Source organism: Podarcis gaigeae (genome assembly GCF_964106915.1).
Source record: "Podarcis gaigeae genome assembly, chromosome: 17".
Lineage (NCBI taxonomy): Eukaryota > Metazoa > Chordata > Lepidosauria > Squamata > Lacertidae > Podarcis > Podarcis gaigeae.
In genome coordinates this window covers 33,217,875-33,240,881 of record NC_139694.1, presented here as the reverse complement: position 1 = coordinate 33,240,881, position 23,007 = coordinate 33,217,875, and the positions used below count along the sequence as shown (strand labels likewise).

General features: G+C 46.1%; 2 protein-coding genes across 6 annotated transcripts in view; one reads left to right on the top strand and one right to left on the bottom strand.

The window, feature by feature from the left end:
• The window catches only part of LOC310834806 (tetratricopeptide repeat protein 39A-like), a 501,953-nt gene that overhangs the window by 21,485 nt on the left and 457,461 nt on the right, over window positions 1-23,007 (top strand). The window contains exons 11-19 of one of the 5 annotated variants that reach the window (XM_083719177.1): window positions 1,072-1,131; window positions 1,335-1,496; window positions 2,434-2,525; window positions 3,290-3,410; window positions 4,182-4,293; window positions 5,076-5,190; window positions 6,283-6,399; window positions 7,303-7,996; window positions 8,207-10,726. In XM_083719177.1, coding sequence (XP_083575303.1) covers window positions 1,072-1,131; window positions 1,335-1,496; window positions 2,434-2,525; window positions 3,290-3,410; window positions 4,182-4,293; window positions 5,076-5,190; window positions 6,283-6,399; window positions 7,303-7,420 — 897 coding nt within the window. In that variant the 3' untranslated portion in view covers window positions 7,421-7,996; window positions 8,207-10,726. The other 4 variants (XM_083719178.1, XM_083719181.1, XM_083719179.1 and 1 more) reach the window with 4 other exon arrangements.
• Window positions 12,579-18,462, bottom strand: GADD45GIP1 (GADD45G interacting protein 1). Its single transcript, XM_083719679.1, has 2 exons — window positions 17,864-18,462; window positions 12,579-13,295 (listed from the first exon to the last, which is right to left on the bottom strand). The coding sequence occupies exons 1-2, from the start codon at window positions 18,445-18,447 to the stop codon at window positions 12,947-12,949; spliced, it is 933 nt and encodes a 310-aa protein (XP_083575805.1). The 5' UTR covers window positions 18,448-18,462; the 3' UTR covers window positions 12,579-12,946.

Sequence of the window (23,007 nt, the reverse complement as noted above, 5' to 3'; positions counted from 1 at the left end):
TTGAGTGGCGGTCTCTCACAACTCCCCTGCCTTTTGACTGCTGCGTTGAGGGAGAAACCTAACCTTCTCAGCCTCAGAAGGCCTCAGGGTCTTAAGACCATGGTCCTAGGCCCTCAGAGATGCTGTAGGAAACACCTGGCGGGTTCTTCTCTGCCCTTATAAGTGGGTTGACCAATGGGGGCTCTGGAGTCTTAGGCCACGTTCTCCTGCCGCCACCACCTCTGAACAGGTTGCAGGTGCCCTCAGAGGCTGGGTCCATGCTTTTCATGCAACTTCAGATATTGTGTGCTGGTCCCGTGGGTTACCCGAGAAGCGAGGTCCAAGTCTGGTCCATGGTCAAAGGTGCAACATGGAGGCAGTCCGTAGTAGCTGAAGCTGGGTGCAGGGCAGGGAGTCGGGTGAAGTCAGGAACAGGCTTGCAAGCAGGGAGCCAGGGCGGCTCAAGAGCTCAGGCAGGAAAGCAGGACAGGGTTCAGGCAGGAACTAGCATCCAACAATGTTGCTCCCGCAACTTGGGACTGGGGCTGGCCAGCTTTTATTTGTCCTGAGGCATAGGGCGGCCCCGATCCTCTGGTGACTCACCTCTCCTGGCCTGGAGGCAAGCACTCCTCCTGCGGGAACTTCGTTCCCTCCGCCTCTCTGCCCTGAGCCTCTGCAGCTCAGGAGACGCTGAAGGGTTACTGGACCCACAGGCAACCTCAGCTTCCCGTGACGGGGCTGAGAGTGGAGCACCTGCAAGCAATAGGTCCTCCATCACCTCAGGAGCCAGAGCAGACTCAGCTGGTACCTGCACCTGAGGATCCAGCACAGGTGAGGACCCTTCAGGCTCAAGCCCCAGCCCCGGCTCAGCTGGTTCTGGAGGCGGGGAATCCTGTGCAGGCTGGGATCCCTCAGGTTCAGCATCCAAGTCCAAATCCCAGGCCATCACATAGTGTGTGTGTGTGTGTGTGTGTGTGTGTGTGTGTGTGTGTGTGAATGAATGAATGAATGAATGAATTGAGGAGCCTGAGCTTCACATGCCTTGTGGCTCCCTGTCTTTCATGTCTGAGTCCTCTTTCTCTCGCCTTACAGAGTGCCATTTTCTTATTCTTCGCCGGGAGGATAGAGGAGATCAAAGGGAACATCAATGAGGTGAGAGGCGGCCACACACATTCTTACACCACCACATCACAGCTCCCCCATGGCGAAAGGCTGGGAGTTTTGCTTCCAGTATAAAACCTTTCCCACTGTGCTTGCTAGTGAAAAGTACTGAGCTGCTGCTGCTGCTGCTGCTGCTGCTACCCTTCACCTCCTTTTTGGACTAACCTGGGCTTGGCCTCTCCATCTCTGCCCAGGCCATCAAGAAGTTTGAAGAAGGCTGCTCAGCCCAGCAGGCCTGGAAGCAGTTTCACCATATGTGCTACTGGGAGCTGATGTGGTGCTTTGCCTACAAAGGAATGTGGAAGATGGCCTACTTCTATGCGGACCTGCTGAGCAAGGAGAATCGATGGTCCAAGGTGCGAAATGCGTACAGGAGGTTAATGAGCAGCAGGACGGAGGAGTTATTGTTCCCTGCAGGGTTTCCTTTGAGACAGACCTCAGTTCTGGAAAGTGGGAGACTTTTCCTTGCTTCAAATAAGAAGAGAGCACTGAGGCTAGGTGCCTTCTTCTGATACTAGCTGATCCACAGGGCTCTGGGCACCTTTACAGCCAAAATAGCAGAACCTCCAGTAACTTCAGCAGGCAGACCCTGGAACTGCAATGCCTGTGTGAAGCATTGCCTGGGAATACTTCTTCTTACCCTTTTAGTATACAATTAGCCCAGCTAAGAATATTTTGCAGCTGTGCTATGGGACTGGAGTTGCACCCTGTTCAATGCGGCAAGGGACCCTGTAGGCCTCACTCTGTTAAAACTATCACCAGCATAAGTGGCTCTGTGTGTGTGTTCTGCTTCACAGTTTTTCTCCCTCTCTTCCCTCATGGCTTGCATTGCAAGGCCCACTCAGATTCAGCCTCTGATGACTAAAGCTGATATTCTGCCTGCCAGGCTCTCAATCCTATCCCTTACTTTCTGAATGAGGTCAGAATCCATCATCATTAGTCACTATGGCCAGATGACATGCATCTGGGGTTAGGTGTTTTCCAGGCACTCTTGAACAATGGAATCTATTTTGTGTTGCTCTTGCTACATGCCCCTCCAAGCTCTTGAAACTTCCCAAATGCCTCGTTTGTGAGTGGCCAATGCTGGGTTATGTCTGCAGCTGAAGGGACTTCCCTTTTGTGCTTTCCATTCCCTTTTCCAGCTCAGTCAGAAGAGTCTTGCTCACTATGATTCCCAGGCTGTTAAACTCCCCAAAGCAAACCTGCTCCTGCTGTCCTCGCTTCCTCTCACCACCTTGCTCTGTCCCTGGCTGGACTTCTTCCCTTCTTTATATCCTCCTTGTCTCCCTACAGGCAATGTATGTGTACATGAAAGCTGCCTTCCTTAGCATGCTGCCTCCAGAGGAACCGCGGCCTTTTGGTGAGGATGAGGTTGAGCTCTTCAGGTAAAAGCCCCCCTTTGTGTCACACACTAGCACTTATTGAGGGAGGGACAATGCGGGCAGAGTTTTGTTCTCTTGTTGCAACTGTAAGGTGTTAGCAACTAGAGTACCCCTGGCCTAGGAGCCCCAGTTCTGCAAGTGTTTTGCCAGAATATTTGCTGTGCAGAAATTACAGCAGTGTTACTGGAGGACTGATGTGTGATTAAAAAGGTAAAGGTAAAGGGACCCCTGACCATTAGGTCCAGTCGTGGCCGACTCTGGGGTTGCGGCGCTCATCTTGCTTTACTGGCCGAGGGAGCCGGCGTACAGCTTCCAGGTCATGTGGCCAGCAGAACTAAGCCGCTTCTGGTGAACCAGAGCAGCGCACGGAAACGCCGTTTACCTTCCCACTGGAGTGGTACCTATTTATCTACTTGCACTTTGACGTGCTTTCGAACTGCTAGGTGGGCAGGAGCAGGGACCGAGCAACGGGAGCTCACCCCGTTGCGGGGATTTGAACCGCCGACCTTCTGATCTGCAAGTCCTAGGCTCTGTGGTTTAACCCACAGCGCCACCCGCGTCCCATTGATGTGTGATTGGCACCTATCTAAATGGCTGCAAGCTGTGGATGAAGTTTGCTGCCTGCCAGCAGGCAGGCTCCTTGAGCAAGCGTAGCCAGAGTCCCTGAAAGGTGGATGTAGCACTTCTGGGAGCACAGAGTTTCTCTCTTTGGCTTCCCTGTTGGAACGAAGCTGCAGTGAGACTCTCCACCTGTTTTTCCCTTGCAGGCAAGTTTCCTCCTTCAAGCAGAAGATTGCAGGGAAGTCTCCACCCACAGAGAAGTTCGCCATCCGCAAAGCGAGGCGCTACAAAGCGAGCGAACATGTTCCTCTGCCTGTGCCAGCCCTGGTAAGGGTGGAGATACACGACCTCTCTACGCTTGTGGGCATGGGTGCGAGAGATGTCATGGTTTCAAGCGAATGGAAAACCTTTTCATGACCATGCTCTCATTGCCAGTTTTATTTTTTAATATATATTTTTTATTAAATTTTCTAAATTACATTTCAAAATATTCATTTAAACAACCTTAAATCAATGACTTCCTTTCTTCTCTTTCCGTTGTTCAATTTGCACACCATACATCCCTGCATATTTTGCATGAACTAAACCATTCAGTAACCCAATGTTACATCCATCAAATCTTATTTACACTGTTTGATTTATCTTAATGCTACCAGCATTTTAAATGAACACAATTTTCACCCATATACTCAGTAAACATTTTTCAGTCTTCTTTAAATGTGCATTCTTCTTATTCTATATGTTAAATCCGCAAGCTGTGCATCTCATTGCTAGTTTTAAATTGGTCCAGGAGCCACATGTAGAAATGAAAAGAAAGAGGTGTGCATTTTCCTCTCATAAATTTTGATGCAGAAAACATATTTGCTACGCTCTCACATCTGAGGAACATTGTGTCTTCCCACACCCGTCCATTTGTGTGCATCTAGTTGCACACAAGAGATGCATGTACGAGTCTCAAGAGGCAAGAAGCTTCTGTCTGCTTCCCCTGGGCTGGCAAAAATAGATGAGAAAGGAGGTGCTGCGGCCTCTGTCTCTCCCCACCTCCGTCCCAAATTCCTGCTATCATCACCATGCCCTCCCTGTGCTTTTCCCTCCCAGGAGATGATGTATATGTGGAATGGATTCACCGTCCTGGGCAAGCGCCAGGAACTGCTCAAGGGGACTCTAGAGACTCTGACACAGGCTGAGAAGATGCTAGAGAAAGCACCAGGTAACACACTGGTTTCACAAAAGTGGCAAAGGGTGGGTGGACATGCAGAGCTGCTAGAATAGCAAATTATGTTCTGGAATGCATGCAAAAAATAGAAGTTGCATATCCTAATATCTCGGCACAATATTTAGAGGAGTAAATAATGGGGCAAGGTAGACAGGGACTGGATCTAGACACATCAAAGAAGCGTTTCAGTTTAAAGCATTGTAAATTTAAAACAGGGAAAACAGGCAGAGAAAAACAGGACTCCACATTGCCATCTGGTGGCACGATGTTATATATTGCACAACATATATAAATCGCTTTTTCTTTACTGTACCAGTCTAGCTGATTCCAGGGATGAAATGACATGCTAAAAGTTTGGGAAATATTGATAACCTCTGTTAGTTTTCAAATCCTTGTCAGAAACTTGGCAGAATTTCTCTGAAACCATGAGAAGGCAAGGTCACAATATTTTGTACTGGACTTCAAAGTTACAATTCCTTGATCCCAGGAAATAATATTTGGAGCTTAGATGCCTTCCTTTTTTGGCCTGTTTTTTACAAAATGTCTGTTCCGGCTCACAAGTAAACTGGGCAGGGAAATTCATGTAAGCGGGGAAACACTGAGTTTTCCTTCCTAGTTGTAGTGTTGAGAACAAAGGAAGTGTCTGCTGACCAATAATCTGAATGCATATGAACCGCCAACTGCTCCTCAAGTGTGGAGTTGGGGGCAGCAACTGCTTAGCTTGGTTCACCTCTCCTTTTGCCGTTTTCCTTCCTATTCTTCCCCATTACCTTCAGCCAGTGAGTACCAGGTGGACGACCGGTGTCTGGTACTACTTCTCAAAGGCCTGGTTCTGAAGCACTTGCACAGTTCGGCTGAAGCAGAGGCTTGCTTCAGTGCTGTCCATAGCAGGTGAGATTCTAAAAAGTTCCCAGTCTATTTGGAGGAGAATTTGGGTTTTTCTTTAATGAGCTGGGCTTCCCCCAAGGTAAGGATCATTCTGCCTGGCACAGAAAAAGGGCTTCAGGCATCCTCTTCTCAAGCCTTACCCTTTAGATGGCTGAAAGTAATTAGATGCTGGGGACGTGGGTGGCGCTGTGGGTAAAAGCCTCAGCGCCTAGGGCTTGCCGATCGAAAGGTCGGCGGTTCGAATCCCCGCGGCGGGGTGCGCTCCCGTTGCTGCCAACCTAGCAGTTTGAAAGCACCCTCGGGTGCAAGTAGATAAATAGGGACCGCTTTCTAGCGGGAAGGTAAACGGCGTTTCCGTGTGCAGCTCTGGCTCGCCAGAGCAGCGATGTCACGCTGGCCACGTGACCCGGAAGTGTCTCCGGACAGTGCTGGCCCCTGGCCTCTTGAGTGAGATGGGCGCACAACCCCAGAGTCTGGCAAGACTGGCCCATACGGGCAGGGGTACCTTTACCTTTATTTAGATGCTTCTCAAGGAGTAGGTTGCTTCCCATTCTACCTACAATCCTCTGCAAACATAACCATCTGGTTCCCATTTGTGTTCCACCTATTATTAGTTCATATATGTTCATTCCATTACAATACCTCTTTCCATATCCTACCCAGACCCTGAGATCATCTTATGAGGCCTTCCTTTGTGTGCCTCCTCCTCAAGAGGTCCAGAGTTGGCAACACGAGAACGGGGCCTTCTCTGCAGTGGCTCCCCATCTGTGGAATGCTCTCCCCAGGGAAGATCGCCTGGCGCCTTCATTATACACCTTTAGGCACCAGGCAAAAACGTTCCTTTTTAACCAGGCCTTTGGTTGGACTGATTTACATCCCGTGCCCTTTTAAAATTGTCTTTTGGGGGGGGCTATTGTTTTTATTTTTGTTATGTATTTTGTGGTTTTATATCTTGATTTTATTCTGTGAACCACCCTGAGACCTCCGGGTATAGGGCAGTATATAAATTCAATAAATCAAATAAATCAAGACTAAGGAGACCTTCACCTGAAACCCAGCCGCTTTTCATGCACATGTTTGCCTCCCTGTCTGCAGTGAGAAGAGGATCCGGTATGATCACTACTTGGTACCCAATGCACTGCTGGAGTTGAGTCTCCTCTATGTGGCACAAGGCCGGAATGAAGAGGCTGTGCAGCTGCTTCGTCGGGCGAAGTAAGTGAGCCCCCGGTTTATTCCACAATGCTTGGCTTTAAGGAAGAGAGCAAAAGCTTCCTCGGAAGCTCTTGCTACCTTGTAATATACAGGTGAAACTCGAAAAATTAGAATATCGTGGATTGAATAGCTACTGCACCTTTTCCCAATATTCTAATTTTCTGAGATTGTTAATTTGGGGTTTTCATCAGCTGTATGCCATAATCATCACAATTACAGTGGTACCTCGGGTTACAGATGCTTCAGGTTACAGACGCTTCAGGTTACAGACTCCGCTAACCCAGAAATAGTGCTTCAGGTTAAGAACTTTGCTTCAGGATGAGAACAGAAATCTGGCGGCGCGGCAGCAGCGGGAGACCCCATTAGCTAAAGTGGTGCTTCAGGTTAAGAGCCAGTTTCAGGTTAAGAACGGACCTCCAGAACGAATTAAGTTCTTAACCCGAGGTACCACTGTATAACAAATAAAGGCTTGACATATCTCACTTTGCATGTCATGAGTCTATCTCATATATTAGTTTCACCTTTTAAGTTGAATTGCTGAAATAAATGAACTTTTCCACGATATTCTAATTTTTTGAGTTTCACCTGAATATGGAATCCTGTAAGATTTATTAACCCCATGGAGGTTAAGGAATAAAGGTTGCCAGTTCAGCCACTCATCCTTTCCCCTAACCCAACCATTGAAACTGCATTCTGGGCAATAAGATCTTAGAACCAGTAAGGCAAAACATGAAGCTGCTTTGTACTGAATCAGATCTTTGATCCCATATGATCCCGAAACCAAATTACCATCGTTTCATTGGTTGGCTACTGAGATGCACATACCTTGGGATGCTGTTAAATACAATGAGTAGAATAGACACATTCCAGGATATAACACCTGCTGATTGCCTCTCCCTACAGGAACAACTACAAGAATTATTCAATGGAGTCACGCACTCTCTTCCGGATACATGCTGTATTGTCCAAACTCAAGGCCTGCCAGGAAGAAAATGGTGCAGTTGGAGACAGCCCTTCCTAGGGAATGGTGTGTTTCCTGCCTTCTTTCTCGAAAGAGGAGGTGAACTGTTGCTCTCAGGAGCACCTAGACCAAAGAGGGAACCTGCCAAAGTACAAGGTCTTGGGATGATCCCTCCTTCCTCGGGTGGGTGTGTTTGGAAGGAGTGTTGTCGTCACCTGTTGTGCTGCTTGGCTACCAATCTAGTGCTTGATACTTGCTGTGTGGGAATGGACAAAGCTTTACCCATCAGAATTTTGACTTCCAAGACCAGGAAGTAGCTGGGGAAATAATTGCTTGCTAATCAATGAAGCTGAAAGGAGGACCTCATCTTCGTTAATCAGCCTCCTCTCTCAAGGTCCTACAAATGAAGGTTAATATCTCCCCCCTCCTCCAACAATCCAATCAAGACTTGGAAATAACCTGAAGGTGTAGTACTCTCCACCTTCCTTTTTTTGGTTTACTATCTCCTGTTTTGTTGGCAAATCCTAATCCCCTTTCCTTCTTGGTCCCTGATCTTTAACTCAGCAAGCCACAGCACCCTGGAGCCTGCATCTGGTGGCCTTTCATTTCACATTGGTGTTGAACCTGAAAGTTTTAGTTACAGATAGGTAGCCGTGTTGGTCTGCCATAGTCAAAACAAAAAAAATTCCTTCCAGTAGCACCTTAAAGACCAACTAAGTCAGTTCTTGGTTGGTCTTTAAGGTATCTGAAGAAGTGTGCATGCACACGAAAGCTCATACCAAGAACTGACTTAGTTGATCTTTAAGGTGCTACTGGAAGGAAATTTTTTTGTTCTGTAAGTTTTAGTCGCCTACTAAGACTTCCAACTTTGGCTTAGAAACTGGGTTTATCTCAACATTCTGCTGTGGCCTTCTTGTTTTCAAAAGTGCAAACAACTTTTTGGTACGTTCTCCATTTAAGGACAAAGTTTTCAAATGTTGGAAAGGAATAAGGAGGTGATTTTTAGCAGTTTCTTGAAGCAGGGTAACAGCCAGTCATTCATGTCCTACACGAGGGTGGGTAAATATTTTAAGTGAAACCACCTCTAAGTAATAACTGGACTGTGATACTTTGGAAACGGCTGCGGGGCAATGGATCTCTTCTATCATTTAAGTTTCACTGCTGCCCATGTGTTTATGTTCATTGCTGATCATCCTGGTTAAAAGCAGCTGATGGGCCAACCATCTGAAATTGTCTTCCTTTCAATGTGGTTATTGAATTGGCTTCTAGTTCTACGGATTCACCGAGTTGGGGAATAAGAACACAACCACTTTGCATTCTTTTTTCTGTGGTAGGTAGCACTTATTTGTTCTGTAAGAGGGTGCAGATAACATCTGTATTGGTAACCCTGTCTACCCAGAACTCTTCTGCCACACTTTTGACTCAGGGTTGCTTATTAGAGATCCGTGTTAAACCCATGTGAGAGGATCAGTGTTAGATCCACATGATTTAGTGTTTCTCGTATCATGAGCACACGTGGTAAAATATTTGTTAAAAAATAAATTTGCATGTGTGGAGGCAGAGCATAAAAGCGGCAACAAATTCATGCACCCCTTTGCATGGTCACCATTCATCTACAGACTGATCTTGTGGAAAATTATTTGCTGTGGAGGGAAGCAGTGGCCTGCTAACTTACTCTCTTGCTACTCTCCTTGGCACTCTTCTCCACTCCTACTTTCATGGAGAGAATGCATTAAATCAAACATAGCAACACATCACTAACAGGAGGGGAAAGTGTTTTTGTGCTTGAATTCTGCTTGCGGGTTTCCTACCAGCATCTTATTGGCCACTGTGGGAACAGGATCCTGGACTAGATGGGTCATTGGCCTGATCCTGCAGGTTGCTTTTATGTACTTATAAAAGATTGGGCACCTGCACACCCCAATTCATGAGCCCGGTTAAGGAAGATTGAGGCTCAATACAGCAAGCTCCTTTTCTCCTGCTCTGGAGGGGTGGGACTTGGAACCAATGGATTCAAGTTACAAAAAGGAGATTCTGATTAAATATCAGGAAGAACTTTCTGACAGTAAGAGCTGTTTGACAGTGGAACAGACACCCACAAGAGGTGGTGGACTCACCTTCCTTGAGGGCTTTTAAGCAGAGGTTGGGGGGCCATCTGTCATGGATGCTTTAGCTGAGATTCCTGCATTGCAGGGGGTTGGATGAGATGTGCTTTGGCGGTCCCTTTCAACTCTACGATTAAATGGTTCTAAAATGCTACTAACTGGATAAAGAACAGTCCTGTGCTGTGTGGTAAGGAGCCTTGTCCTAACTTGGAACAGCACAGGCCCACCCCTGAGATAGAATGTGAATGTATTGAAGCTTATGCTATAGCAGCAGCTAAACTATTTCACCATACCCTAATTGCATGGAAAATGCAGGGTTGCTGCTAAGAACAAAAGAAGGGTGGCAAACAGTGTTGTCCTTGTGAGACTTTTAGAGCAGATGTTAAGAGGACTGGCATGAAATTACCTCATCTGTGTTGCAGAGTAAACGTCTAGAATGACAGGCCTTGCCTTAGCTGTTCTCTGCCTTATGTTCTGTGCTCCATAGAAACAGGATATAGTGTTCCTTTTTTTAAAAAAAAATGCACGCACATGTGTCTCTGTCCCTTCTCTTTGGGCAAGTTTGTGATCTGTACCTTAGTCCAGAACGTGGCACTTCCCGCAAATTCTCCATGTGATCCGTGACCAACTCTGTCCCATACTCACAGGAGCATAGGTCCGACATGTGCTTGAGGGAGCCCTGCAAGGTTTGCCACTGAACATGTAACTCAACTTTTAATCTGCAGGAGTGGGTCAAATGTTTTATCTCTTGCCATCCCTTTCCTTAAGAGAATTTTTGCATTCCCTTCTTGCTTTTCATTAATTACATACACATTGCAGTTAAGATGCTTCCCACATCTTGCATGATCGTGTATAGATAAGTTAACACTGGTGGGCCTATGACTTGGGCCTTTCACTATGGGCACTCAGTTGCGGGGGGGCGTAGGTTGTTTTGAGAGGTGACGTTAAAAAAATGAAAATATGCTAAATGTAGACGTCAACCGAAGCAAAATGCTAACCAAAAAAAGAACCACTAGCAAGAGAAGCTCGCCACTGCTTCTTAAGCTTGAGTGCACCTCAAGTAAGGAAAAACAGACACATACAAAATCCTATCGCTACTACTAACTGGATGGGGGAAGGGTGGGAGATTTTTTTGTTTTTTAAAAAAATTTAATTATTAACATAGTTTGGTCTTTAAAACTTTATGTAGAAATTCTGGTGCCAGCACTGGGTGATTAATTAATTCTGACAAATGTATGTAAAATAAAAATAATTTATATAAGGTGTTTTGCTTTAATTTAACAAAAATCCAGGGTTAAAGGGTAAGGCATTTATCAGCCCCAAAAAGGAGGAGCAGCTTAACTGGTCGACGTAAAAAAGAAAAAGCTTAATTCGCAAGTGTATATGAATGGCCACGTGGTGATCACTGTGGAAGAGCAGCTCAAATTTGTCATGGGAAAAACTGAGACAGAGCTGAACATGTATGTGTCCCTCCATGTACTTTTAGATGATCTTATGTGTACCTGTCCTCCCTTTAAATTCTAGCTGCCCAATAAAGTTCTGAGGGACTTTTAGGAAGGAACTTTTAAAAAATCAGAACCTCTTCTGAATGTCTATTCAGAATTTCCTCCAAGTTCTTTAAGACTTACTCTAGCTAAGCATGCTAGGGTTGTAGTTTTAAAAGGCCTGTATCACTTTCATTTCCCCTGCTTTCTGTTCAGTCATTTGGGATCAGCTCCCAATGAAGGCTGTTTCGAAAATGGAAGTCCGATATATCTGAATCTACAATTGTTCCACTAGAGGGAAGCAATCACCATGCTACAAACGTCTCTTGGCCTGTCCATTGTGGAAAAGGGACCAACATATAGACCTTTCCAGCTAAACACTTTGGAGATGGCAGCCTACGGCCTCTTTTTACAGGATACCGTTGATGCTACTACTACAGTGGTACCTCGGGTTAAGTACTTAATTCGTTCCGGAGGTCCGTTCTTAACCTGAAGCACCACTTTAGCTAATGGGGCCTCCAGCTGCCGCTGCACCGCTGGAGACTGATTTCTGTTCTTATTCTGAAGCAAAGTTCTTAACCTGAAGCACTATTTCTGGGTTAGCGGAGTCTGTAACCTGAAGCGTATGTAACCCAAGGTACCACTGTACATGACAATACACCCTCTGCTTCTCTTCAGACAGAGGTTTGCAGTCATATCAGTCCTTTCCCAGCTGTTCATGTAAATTGTCCCTGGTTTCAGCAGAGGTCTGACCGAAAAGTTCCGAGTGGGATTTGCTCCTTGCCTGTCGAAACATATCAAACTGAGTACAGTTGCGGACTCCGCAACAAGAGCTTGGGAGCTAAACAGATCCTATTTGAAACAAGACTTACCCGACACAAACTGAAGCCGAACGCATTAAGTTTGCACATTTGCTGATAGTTCATAGCACTGCAGGGCCCAGCTGATAATGTCAAATCCCACAAGCTGTTTATTGGGGTCTGGAGTGACTGGGTGTCAAAACATGCAAACAAAGCAATTAATAAATTATTAGTGCTCATTTGCAAGCTGGGGCTGTCAGAAATACATGATGTTTCACATCACCTATTCATATGTTCAAGTAATGCTGCCTGCTTTATGATTTTAGACACTGAAGGAAGAAGAAAATCACTGTGACTTGTTGCTCATGAATACTCTGGTACTATAAATAAGCACACAAGTGCTATTTAAAGTAGCTGCTAAAATAAAATGGGGAAAAGCCCTACTAACTTCACTTGTTCTAGTGACAACTGAGGCTTGTGTGTGCTTGTAGCAGGACATGTTTGCCCCATAAGAAGTGCCAACTTTCTTGCCTCCCTTCAAAAGGTGGACACACAGCAACTAATCAACACACAGTGTGGCACAGGAGCTGGAATTGGGTTTAAACAAAGACCCAGAGCTTCAACTCCCTGCCTAGCCATGAAGGTCACTGAGTGGCCTTGGAAGAAACCACAGGTTGGCCCACCTCTGCAGTTTTGTTGTGAGGATTACACTCTGTGCTCTTTGAAGGAAGGGCAAAATACAAACATAGACAACATGTTGGGCTTGGCAGGTTTGGGGTTCTTTCTCCTGTTATTAGTCTGTTAATTTTAAAATATAAGAAACCCAAGGTTAAAAATACCATGTACATTTATTTGTCTGTAACTGCACGCAACACATCAGCCAGCTAGTAAGTGAGGGTAGTTTACTGCACTGGAAAGATATAAGTCAAAATTTGACATCATCACCCTCAGGATCCACCAACAAGGAATTCAGAAGCATTAGCAGCAAAGGTATTTGATACTCCAAATCCATTTTTTGGTGATCAAGTGGGACAGAGATAGGGAGAGAACACCTGAATATTCTCTCATCGGTGGTCAGAAAGTTGGGAAATAACCTTCAGGCAGGATCAAGCGTTGCAAGAGATATGCTTGCTGGGCCTCTGCACCAGGTTAACTCAATGCACAGTCCAGAGTCTGCACTTTCAGAGCCCCAACAGACTATGTGACCTGATGTGATGCGTCTGCTGCAACCACCTCCCCTTCTTTGTCTGGGAGTGAGGCAACAGGTGCGCTTTGCATTGCCTTTTTGGCCAGAGCCTCCTCTCTCCGCTGCTTCTTCTGCAGCTTGGCTTCCTTCTTTCTAGCCTTCTCCATCTCTTGCACCATCTCTTGGAACTGAGCACTGCGGTGATCCAGGTTGTAACCAAATCGCTCACGGGCTTCAGCCAGTAGCATCTGCCGCCGCTCCTTCTCTTCACGCTCTTTGGTCTCGCGCTCCTCCTTTTCCCGCAACCAGTTTGCAATCATCTCTGGCATCTTGGCCATTTGGGCAGCAATGTGCTCCTCTCTGTGAAGAGAGCAAAAACAGAAGATCAAACACCTGCAGACTCCTCAACAAGCTGGAAAAAAGAGATATAGACTCCCTTTGAATACTTCAAGACATGCCACATTCTTTGATCTAAAATGACTCAAGCCTCACATTTCAATTAAAAAAAACTCTGAAAGTATTAAGTTTAAAAAATGAAAATATAAATAACTCAGTAATAAAGGCACAATAAAGCAGCAGGAGCAACAGCAAGAAGTATGTCATTGTGACTATTTTTTTTCATTAAAAAACCCTGACAACTAGAATAGTTTGAACCCAGCCACTGAACTCACACAAGGTAAGCGCCAGGTGAGCCATCCTGGGACAGCATTAAAAGGCTGGAACACCTCAATAAATAAGGGTCTTTCCCAGTCACCATATGTTCAAAGGCAGAGCCAACTGGAGCAGAATCTCTTGAGGATGATCTTAATGTGTGGACAATTTTCATCTGGTCCATCTAATGCAATTATTAAGTTTGCAGATGATACTACCATAACGGGTCTAACTACAGGTAGAGATGAATCAGCGTACAGGGGGGAGGTTCAAAAAGTATCTACATGGTGCCTAGAGAACAACTTGCACCTAAATATTAGCAAGACAAAGGAGATGGTGTTGGACTTTCGGAGGAAGAGAAGGGAACTAACCCTGTTGTATATCAGTGTGTGTGTGTATGTATGTGTGGAGAGAGTCTCGTCCTTTAAATTCCTGGGAAGTGAAGACCTTAGTGAAGACCTCACTTGGAAAAACAATATAACTCAGGTGGTTAGGAAGGCCCAACACAGACTCCATTTCCTCAGGGTCTTGCGAAAGAACAATGTTAAACAACAATTGATGACCTCTTTCTACCGGTCCACAATAGAAAGTGTCCTCTCATATTGTATCACGGTGTGGTACATTGGCTTGACAGCCACGGGCAGAAAGTCTTTACAGAGGGTGGTGAACACAGCACATGTTATCATGGGCTGTCCCCTGAGCTTGCTAGATGACATCGCAAGGGATCGATGACTTAGGAGAGCGAGAAAAATTCTCAGGGACAATTCACATCTCGGCCAGCACCTCTTTAATCTTCTACCCTCGGGCAGGAGATATAGAAGCATAATCAGTTGTACCAACAGGCTAAAAAAATGTTTCTATCCATGGGCTGTTAGGCTGCTGAACGGAAAATAATATAGTGCAACTGACTTTTGGGGTTGGTGTGTTGTGCGACAAGCACACAGAGTACAGTGAGATTGAGTGTTTGTGGGGGGGGGGGAGAGGGAGGCTCGGTTAATTTCATTGTACACAGGTTGCACATTGACAATAAAGGTACAGTGGTGCCTCAGATTAAGTACTTAATTCGTTCCAGAGGTCCGTACTTAACCTGAAACTGTTCTTAACTTGAAGCACCACTTTAGCTAATGGGGCCTCCTGCTGCTGCCGCGCCGCTGGAGCACGATTTCTGTTCTCATCCTGAAGCAAAGTTCTTAACCTGAAGCACTATTTCTGGGTTAGTGGAGTCTGTAACCTGAAGCGTAAGTAACCTGAAGCATATGTAACCTGAGGTACCACTGTATTCTTCTTCTTAATATTCGTACAGAGCAGGTTGTTGCTACTGTTGTTTCAATACCCAGGTCCCAAACCTAACAGGGCTTTATAGGTTAAAATCAGCACATTTGAGTTGACCCCAGAAATGAACCAGAATCCACTGACAGTTTTAAAATAACTGAGAGGGATTCTGACTGACCCTGCTTCCAGGAAGTCTACCTGTCTTCTTTGCACCAGTTGAAATTTCAGAGGAGTCTTAAAATGCAACATAAATTGTTACTAGTGGCCAGCCTCTCTATCTGGAAGGGACTGCAGGTGGTGCCAGGCGAATGTGCATTACGTTGCATGTGCCACCTGTGCATTTAGTGTGAGAACCATATATAGCAGCGCTCCATGGGGCAAACTGGCCCTTAAGCAAGAGTGGAACAGGTTGACTGTTACCTCCCTGTTCAGACAAGCCACCTACCAATGGGACTTCCAATTTATCTGGACTGTGAGTCAATTTTTAGCCCTTACCCACTGGCATTAGATACTTGTTCAGAACTTCCGGTATCCTACCTGAATTCAGTCAAAAGGATGGTAGCCAGTCCTAAATCCTCGCTCAGAAGCATAACATAAATGTTAAAAAGCATTTGGGGGAGGGGGAGATATAAACTTCATACAGGCAGAACTTCATACTACCAGTGCCGTGGCAGAGCAACAGTTCCCTAGCATGTTATGGAACCAGTCCAGCTGTAGGAACAGAACCACTGAAATACAGTCTCCAATTCCCATCCCAAATGGGTCCAAAGGTTTGCCTTTGTAGGGAGAGAATTACCCCAGCAGATGTCCTTAATTTTGACTGGCCCTGGTAATCACCAAGATGATGTTCCTTGGCCTCAGGCCTCCAATGGAAAGGAAGCTAAGTTGTTCTCTGTTTCAACCTGCAATGGCCAGATGTCCCAAGTAGACTGGGAATTCAGTGCCCAAAGGACCTCAGCCTTGGAGTAGAGGGGATCATCTTGCAGCCACTGTGAGGACAATTCCCAACTCCTTCCCCAAGGTCAAGGTAGCAGCAGCTAAGACTCACAATGCTCACCAGAGGGCAGCAGCATACTAATCACAGTGAGTGAAAATGTGGAACCAGCCTAAAAGCAAGGGTCTACAATTTTTGGCCAGCGTTGCAAGTGAAGACAAAAACTGTGGTCATCAGAGCCTTCCCTCTGCTGGCATGATGGGAAAAAGCGCCTCTACCCAACAGCAAAGGGACACAGGTGACGCTGTGGGTTAAACCAGAGCCTAGGACTTGCTGATCAGAAGGTCGGTGGTTCGAATCCCTGTGACGGGGTGAGCTCCCATTGTTCGGTCCCTGCTCCTGCCAACCTAGCAGTTCGAAAGCACGAAGTGCAAGTACCGTAGATAAATAGGTGCCGCTCTGGCGGGAAGGTAAACGGCGTTTCCGTGCACTGCTCTGGTTCGCCAGAAGCGGCTTAGTCATGCTGGCCACATGACCTGGAAGCTGTACGCCGGCTCCCTCGGCCAGTAAAGTGATATGAGCGCCGCACACCCAGAGTCGCCCGCGACTGGACCTAATGGTCAGGGGTCCCAACAGCAAAGGAAGCTCCCTCTACCCTTCATGCAGACCAGCAGGGAGTATTCTGACTTCAGTCAGCTATGGGGTCAGAGCTGCTATGCCAAGCTCAGAGTGCGGCCACAGAAGCTCTTGCCACCAAGCTGAAAACGATGGGGGCTTGCTGGGTTAACCCTGTAGGACCAAGGTGCTGCAAGCGCTTAGCACCTCCAGCCTCCCTTTCAACGTTAGTAAGGGATAGGACTTGCCATGAAGTTGCCTGCACACCAAAAGTTGGGAGGAAGGCTTGTTGCTCAGCGCTCAAGAGGAGACCATGCCATATTTGCCAGGGCAAGTGTAATTGTTGAAGCTTGCCTACAAGTCACCTGCATAATTAGGAAACAACCGAGGGGGCAAAATCAATCTTTTCCTTCTAAATGTCCTTAGAATTGAATTCAGAAAGGAAAATTACCACCAGCTGAAGGCTACACCAACAATATATCTGGCCCAGCATACTTTGAGTGTCTTGTCTTTTGCAATGCCCTTTGTCTCCGCTTTTGACACAGTGTGGTCTGGACTGGGAGCAGGCAGGCAGAAGGCTGGTGTCACCTTGCAGTTAAAAGGTGGCCTGGGTGATACCTTCCACATCAGATTTCCTGTTGTCTATCATTCCGAGAAACCACAGAGACCCATATCCTGAGAGTACAATTCATGTCTTTCCAAAAGGACATTTTTGTTTACTGACTGCCAAGACACCTTACAGAAAGGTAAGCAGTGGTGCCCTGTGTAAATAAGGATACACTGTTCCTCTTCTTACCTACAACAACCAGTTCTTAAAAGGCACATTTCTTATTATTCCCCGCCAATGCGTGTTACGCATTTATGTTTTGTAAAATGAACCATGGAAAGAGAGGAAAGGAAGTCATTAATATGCTAAGGTTGCTTGAATGTACATTCTAAAATGTAAAACAGAAAATTTAATAAAAATTATAGAAAAAGAACAATAACGTAATAAAAAAGAACAAGCAAAAACACCCTGGCATAAGTCGCATGAATCACGTCTTTGCAGAAAGTGACTGCAAAGAAAGAAAGAAAGAAAGAAAGAAAGAAAGAAAGAAAGAAAGAAAAGATGGAGTATAAATGTAATTTCTTTCTGGAAACTTGGGAGTATAGAATACTGTAATCAAATTTCCGTTTGTATCCTTTTAATAACTTTGCGTACTTGATCAATTTCTTTTTTCATATTTTTACTATTTCTGTATTTTTTCTTTTTAGTTTTGAAGCTTTGGATGTAATGTTTAATATATGTTTGAATTTTTTTAATATGCAATAAAGATTATTTTTTAAAAGTCGCATGAATCAATTAAACCAATCGTCGATAGAACTATTTCCATCCCTTAAGGCTTAAGCGATATTATCCATATTATCCGACCCCACCCGGGGGGAGCAGGGCGCCCTCGGCCGCAGCCCCTCTCACCTCGCCCGCCGCTTGGCTTCGGCTCTCTGCTCCTTGGCGTCCAGCCGCTCCTGCATCTCCCTCAGAGACGGGTACCAGGCCTTCTCCTCGGCCTCCATCTCCCGGAGCTTCTCCGGGCTGGGCCAGAGGCCGGCCGGGTCGACCCCGGAGGCTGATCCATGGCGCCCGTACACCTTCGCTTCGTAGGCGGTCGTCAGCTGCCAGGCCGGCGTGCGAGGGTTCTCGGGGTCCGGCCGGTAAACCCCTCCGAGCCGCCGCCTGAGCGGCCGAGCGTTGTAAAACCGGACGCCTCCCAGGGCCAGCCGGACGCTTCTGAGGGCGGCCATCTTGGAGCCGGCTCGCCAGCAGCTCGGAGCTAGGAGGGCGGCCATCTTGGGAGCCGGGCTCCTCCTTCCACCCGTGGGCGGCGCCATCTTGGATCTGGGTCGCGTGGGCGCCGCCATTTTGCACGCCGCCGCCGCGGCTCCCATTTTGGAACGTGACGTCATCGCGCGCTTGGGCCGCCCGGCGGAGAGCTGCTTTTGTTGATCGTTATCGTCACAGAGATAGGAAAGGTTAAAGGGATGCGCCCTGCAGGGCGCCATTGAGTCGCTTTGGGTCCGCGCTGAAGCGGGAAGGAGTCAGGAGAGCGCAGCGGCAGCGTTAACCTGTGGAACTCCCTTCCACGTGACGGGAGGCAGCGATGGCCAACCAACTTAAAGAGAATTAGACAAATTCATGGAAGAGAAGGCTATCAATAGCTATTATTTGATTGACATCCTATGCCCTTTTAAAATGTGTGCGTGGGGGTGTGTGTTTGTTATTGGGTGGTTGTCTTTATTTCGATTATATACTTTATGGTTTTATATTCTGATTTTATCCTGTGAACCTCCCTGAGAGAGACCTGCAGGTATAGGATAGTACATTAAATAAATTAAATTTAAATAAATTTAAATTTAATAAATTAGTCGTGATGGCTATGCTCTGCCTCTTGCAGTTGGAGGCATTAATGCTTCCGAATACCAGTTGCTGAGAACTGGGAGGTGGGAGAGTTGTTCTTGCACTCATGTTCTGCTCCCTGGTTCCCCACAGACAACTTTCTAGCTGAGAACAAGATGCTGGGGTAATAATAATAATAACAACAATGATTTTATTATTAATACCTGTCCATCTGGCTGCGTTTCCTCGGCCACTCTGGGTGGCTCCCAACAGAATATTAAAAACACGATAAAACATGAAACATTAATAACTTCCCTAAACTAAATGGGCCACTGGCCTGATTCAGTAGTGATTCTCGTATGTTGGGATAGCTCAGTTGGTGGAGCATGAGACTCTTAATCTCAGGCTTGAGGGTTCAAGCCCCACATCAGACTCTGACAAAATATTCCTGCATTGCAGGGAGTTGGGACTAGATAAACTCTTATGGTCCCTTCCAACTTTACAGTTCTATGATTCTATGGTCTTGCGTTCTTATGAGCGGGAAAGCGGGGTTTGAGGGGACAGTGGACATGACAATTTAACCAGATTTTGCTTTGCAGCAACCCAAAGCATATTCCATTTGGCATCTTTTTTTGCTTTCAGAGTGACTGATCATTTCTCTTGATCTTTTACTAGAAGCTAACAATTGCAGGACAGTTGGTGAAATTTGTTGAGCTGAATTACCGGTTTTGTACCTACTTTAATGTCTGCCTGTATCTTGATAATAATGACACACATGTGTTGTGTCCTGCAGTACAGACCTGGGACCATGGCCTTCTGTTTCTCTAATAAAGGGTGAGAAAGCGACTGTAGTTCTTAAGATGAAGCGAACCTTTTTGTACTAACCATGGCTGCCAACAGTAGTTTGGCCTCTCAGCTTCTACTGCTACCTACAAATTGCAATACAGTGGTACCTCGGGTTAAGTACTTAATTCGTTCCGGAGGTCCGTTCTTAACCTGAAACTGTTCTTAACCTGAAGCACCACTTTAGCTAATAGGGCCTCCTGCTGCTGCCGCAGCTCTGGAGGCCAGCTGGAGGACACGTCAGAAGGTGGTTGGTTGCGGCTGCGCCACCCCACATGCTGGCTGATAGGGAGGCTAAGCAGAAGAAGAGTTTGGATTTGATACCCCTAAGGAGTCTCAAAGCGGCTAATATTCTCCTTTCCCTTCTTCCCCCACAACAAACACTCTGTGGGGTGAGTGAGGCTGAGAGACTTCAGAGAAGTGTGACCAGCCCAAGGTCACCCAGCAGCTGCATGTGGAGGAGCGAAGAATCGAACCCGGTTCACCAGATTACGAGTCCACCGCTCTTAACCACTGCACCACACTGGCAGCCTAAACAAAGTGCCACTGTGCCTCTGGTCTCCTCATGAGCCACGAGGACTTTTCCGCCCTCTCCTTCCATTTCCTGGTATGATTCTGTTTATTTCCCAGCACTGTGCGTAGTCGATCGTGCAAAAGTGGGAGGATGCCTGTACTCCACAAAGGACTCCTATCCTGTGACAGCAGCTTATGGGAGGCTCCCTTCTACCAAGTCATACCATCCAGCTCAGTTTTCCATACCACGACTGTTACAAAGATGTCTGCAAATGAGACACGAAGGCTGGCAATATCAACCATGCTGTGTAGGAATATCTGGACAAACACAAACCCCTGTGTTGCATGATCCCCATTAGTATGGATATTTCATTGATAATTATTCGCTGATGAAGACTTTGTTCCGAAACAGTTGAACTATTCCAGACAATACTGTCCTTTTGAGACTTCTGAGAGACGTCTTCCTTTGAGAGACGGCTTGGAATTCCTTGTTATTCATTGATTTGTTTGACTCTGATATATATATAATAACTTGTAGTTACTTGTATATTTTGTGAGATGTGTTGTATGATATATACATCATTTTGAAGTCACTTATTCGTATATTTTGAATGACATCATAACCAATTATATGTATATTTACTAAGAGTTATTAGCCAGCGTGTTGTGTTTGCATTTGTGTAGGAATATCTTGCAGACGGCTGCAGCGCCTGGAGACAAGCATTCATAGAATCCTAGAATCATAGAGTTGGAAGAGACCACAAGGGCCATCGAGTCCAACCCCCTGCCAAGCAGGAAACACCATCAGAGCACTCCTGACATATGGTTGTCAAGCCTCTGCTTAAAGACCTCCAAAGAAGGAGACTCCACCACACTCCTTGGCAGCAAATTCCACTGTCGAACAGCTCTTACTGTCAGGAAGTTCTTCCTAATGTTTAGGTGGAATCTTCTTTCTTGTAGTTTGGAACCATTGCTCCGTGTCCGCTTCTCTGGAGCAGCAGAAAACAACCTTTCTCCCTCCTCTATGTGACATCCTTTTATATATTTGAACATGGCTATCATATCACCCCTTAACCTCCTCTTCTCCGGGCTAAACATGCCCAGCTCCCTTAGCCGTTCCTCATAAGGCATCGTTTCCAGGCCTTTGACCATTTTGGTTGCCCTCTGGACACGTTCCAGTTTGTCAGTGTCCTTCTTGAACTGTGGTGCCCAGAACTGGACACAGTACTCCAGGTGAGGTCTGACCAGAGTAGAATACAGTGGCACTATTACTTCCCTTGATCTAGATGCTATACTCCTATTGATGCAGCCCAGAATTGCATTGGCTTTTTTAGCTGCCACGTCACACTGTTGGCTCATGTCAAGTTTGTGGTCAACCAAGACTCCTAGATCCTTTTCACATGTACTGCTCTCAAGCCAGGTGTCACCCATCTTGTATTTGTGCCTCTCATTTTTTTTGCCCAAGTGCAATACTTTACATTTCTCCCTGTTAAAATTCATCTTGTTTGTTTTGGCCCAGTTGTCTAAGTTGAAGTGTGATCCTGTCCTCTGGGGTGTTAGCCACCCCTCCCAGTTTGGTGTCATCTGCAAATTTGATCAGGATGCCCTTGAGTCCATCATCCAAGTCGTTGATAAAGATGTTGAATAAGACCGGGCCCAAGACAGAACCCTGTGGCACCCCACTAGTCACTCTTCTCCAGGATGAAGAGGAACCATTGATGAGCACCCTTTGGGTTCGGTCAGTCAGCCAGTTACAAATCCACTGAGTGGTAGCATAGTCAAGTCCGCATTTTACCAGCTTCTTTACAAGAATATCATGGGGCACCTTGTCAAATGCCTTGCTGAAATCAAGGTAGGCTACATCCACTGCGTTCCCTTCATCTACCAAGCTTGTAATTCTGTCAAAAAACGAGATCAGGTTAGTCTGACATGAGGCCCTGTCAAAAAACGAGATCAGGTTAGTCTGACATGAGGCCCTGCATCCATAACAGTGACCAGAGGAGGAATAACCGCTGGGAGGAGTGTTGAGAGATGAAATGCCATGGTGCATCTGCCCCAGCTGAAACAAAACATCTCTCTTCCAATATTGGTCTCTACAGCCACAGCAGGTGCCGTATTTCTCAAATGGTTTGACTTCACCACTGAAGGCACAGCCCTCCATGGTTTCCTGAGACAGATGGATGCCAAGTGACTTTCAGGTAGGAGGGAGACAGCAGAGATTGAAACTCCTGCTTGGCCAGTGCGTGAGAGATACACATAGGTCCAAGGCACACAGTTTCCCCTCTACTGTGCCGCCTTAAAACCCCCCGAAAAACCTACTTGGCTGTTACTTACACTTTCAGGGGAGACCTTAACAGTTGGCTCTCCAGTTGGAGCTCATACAGTGGTACCTTGGTTCTCAAACTTCATCTGTTCTGGAAGTCTGTTCCAAAACCAAAGTGTTCCAAAACCAAGGCCCGCTTTTCCATAGAAAGTAATGCAAAATGGATTAATCTGTTCCAGACTTTTAAAAACAACCCCTAAAACAGCAATTTAACATGAATTTTACTATCTAACCATTGATCCATAAAATGAAAGCAATAAACAATGTACTGCAGTCACACAATCAATTAGTCAATCAGTAGCTGAACTGGGTTCCACACAGTCACAAAAACAAAACAGCCACGAAAACGCAAAATAAATTGCAAAAACAGACAGACCTCAGTGTAACACTCAAAACAGCATGCTTGCCTTCTGAAAAAAGTTCGCAAACTGGAACACTTGCTTCCGGATTTGTAGTGTTTGGGTTCCAAGTTGTTTGAGAACCAAGGTGTTTGAGAACCAAGGCACTACTGTACAGACATAGCATGAGCACATCATGGTTGAAGGGA

Coding starts and splice junctions, on each gene's coding strand:
- GADD45GIP1 (XM_083719679.1), bottom strand. CDS start 18,447: ATGGCGCCCTGCAGGGCGCATCCCTTTAACCTTTCCTATCTCTGTGAC. Junction 13,296..17,863: donor GAAGCCAAGCGGCGGGCGAG/GTGAGAGGGGCT, acceptor CTCTCTTCACAG/AGAGGAGCACATTGCTGCCC.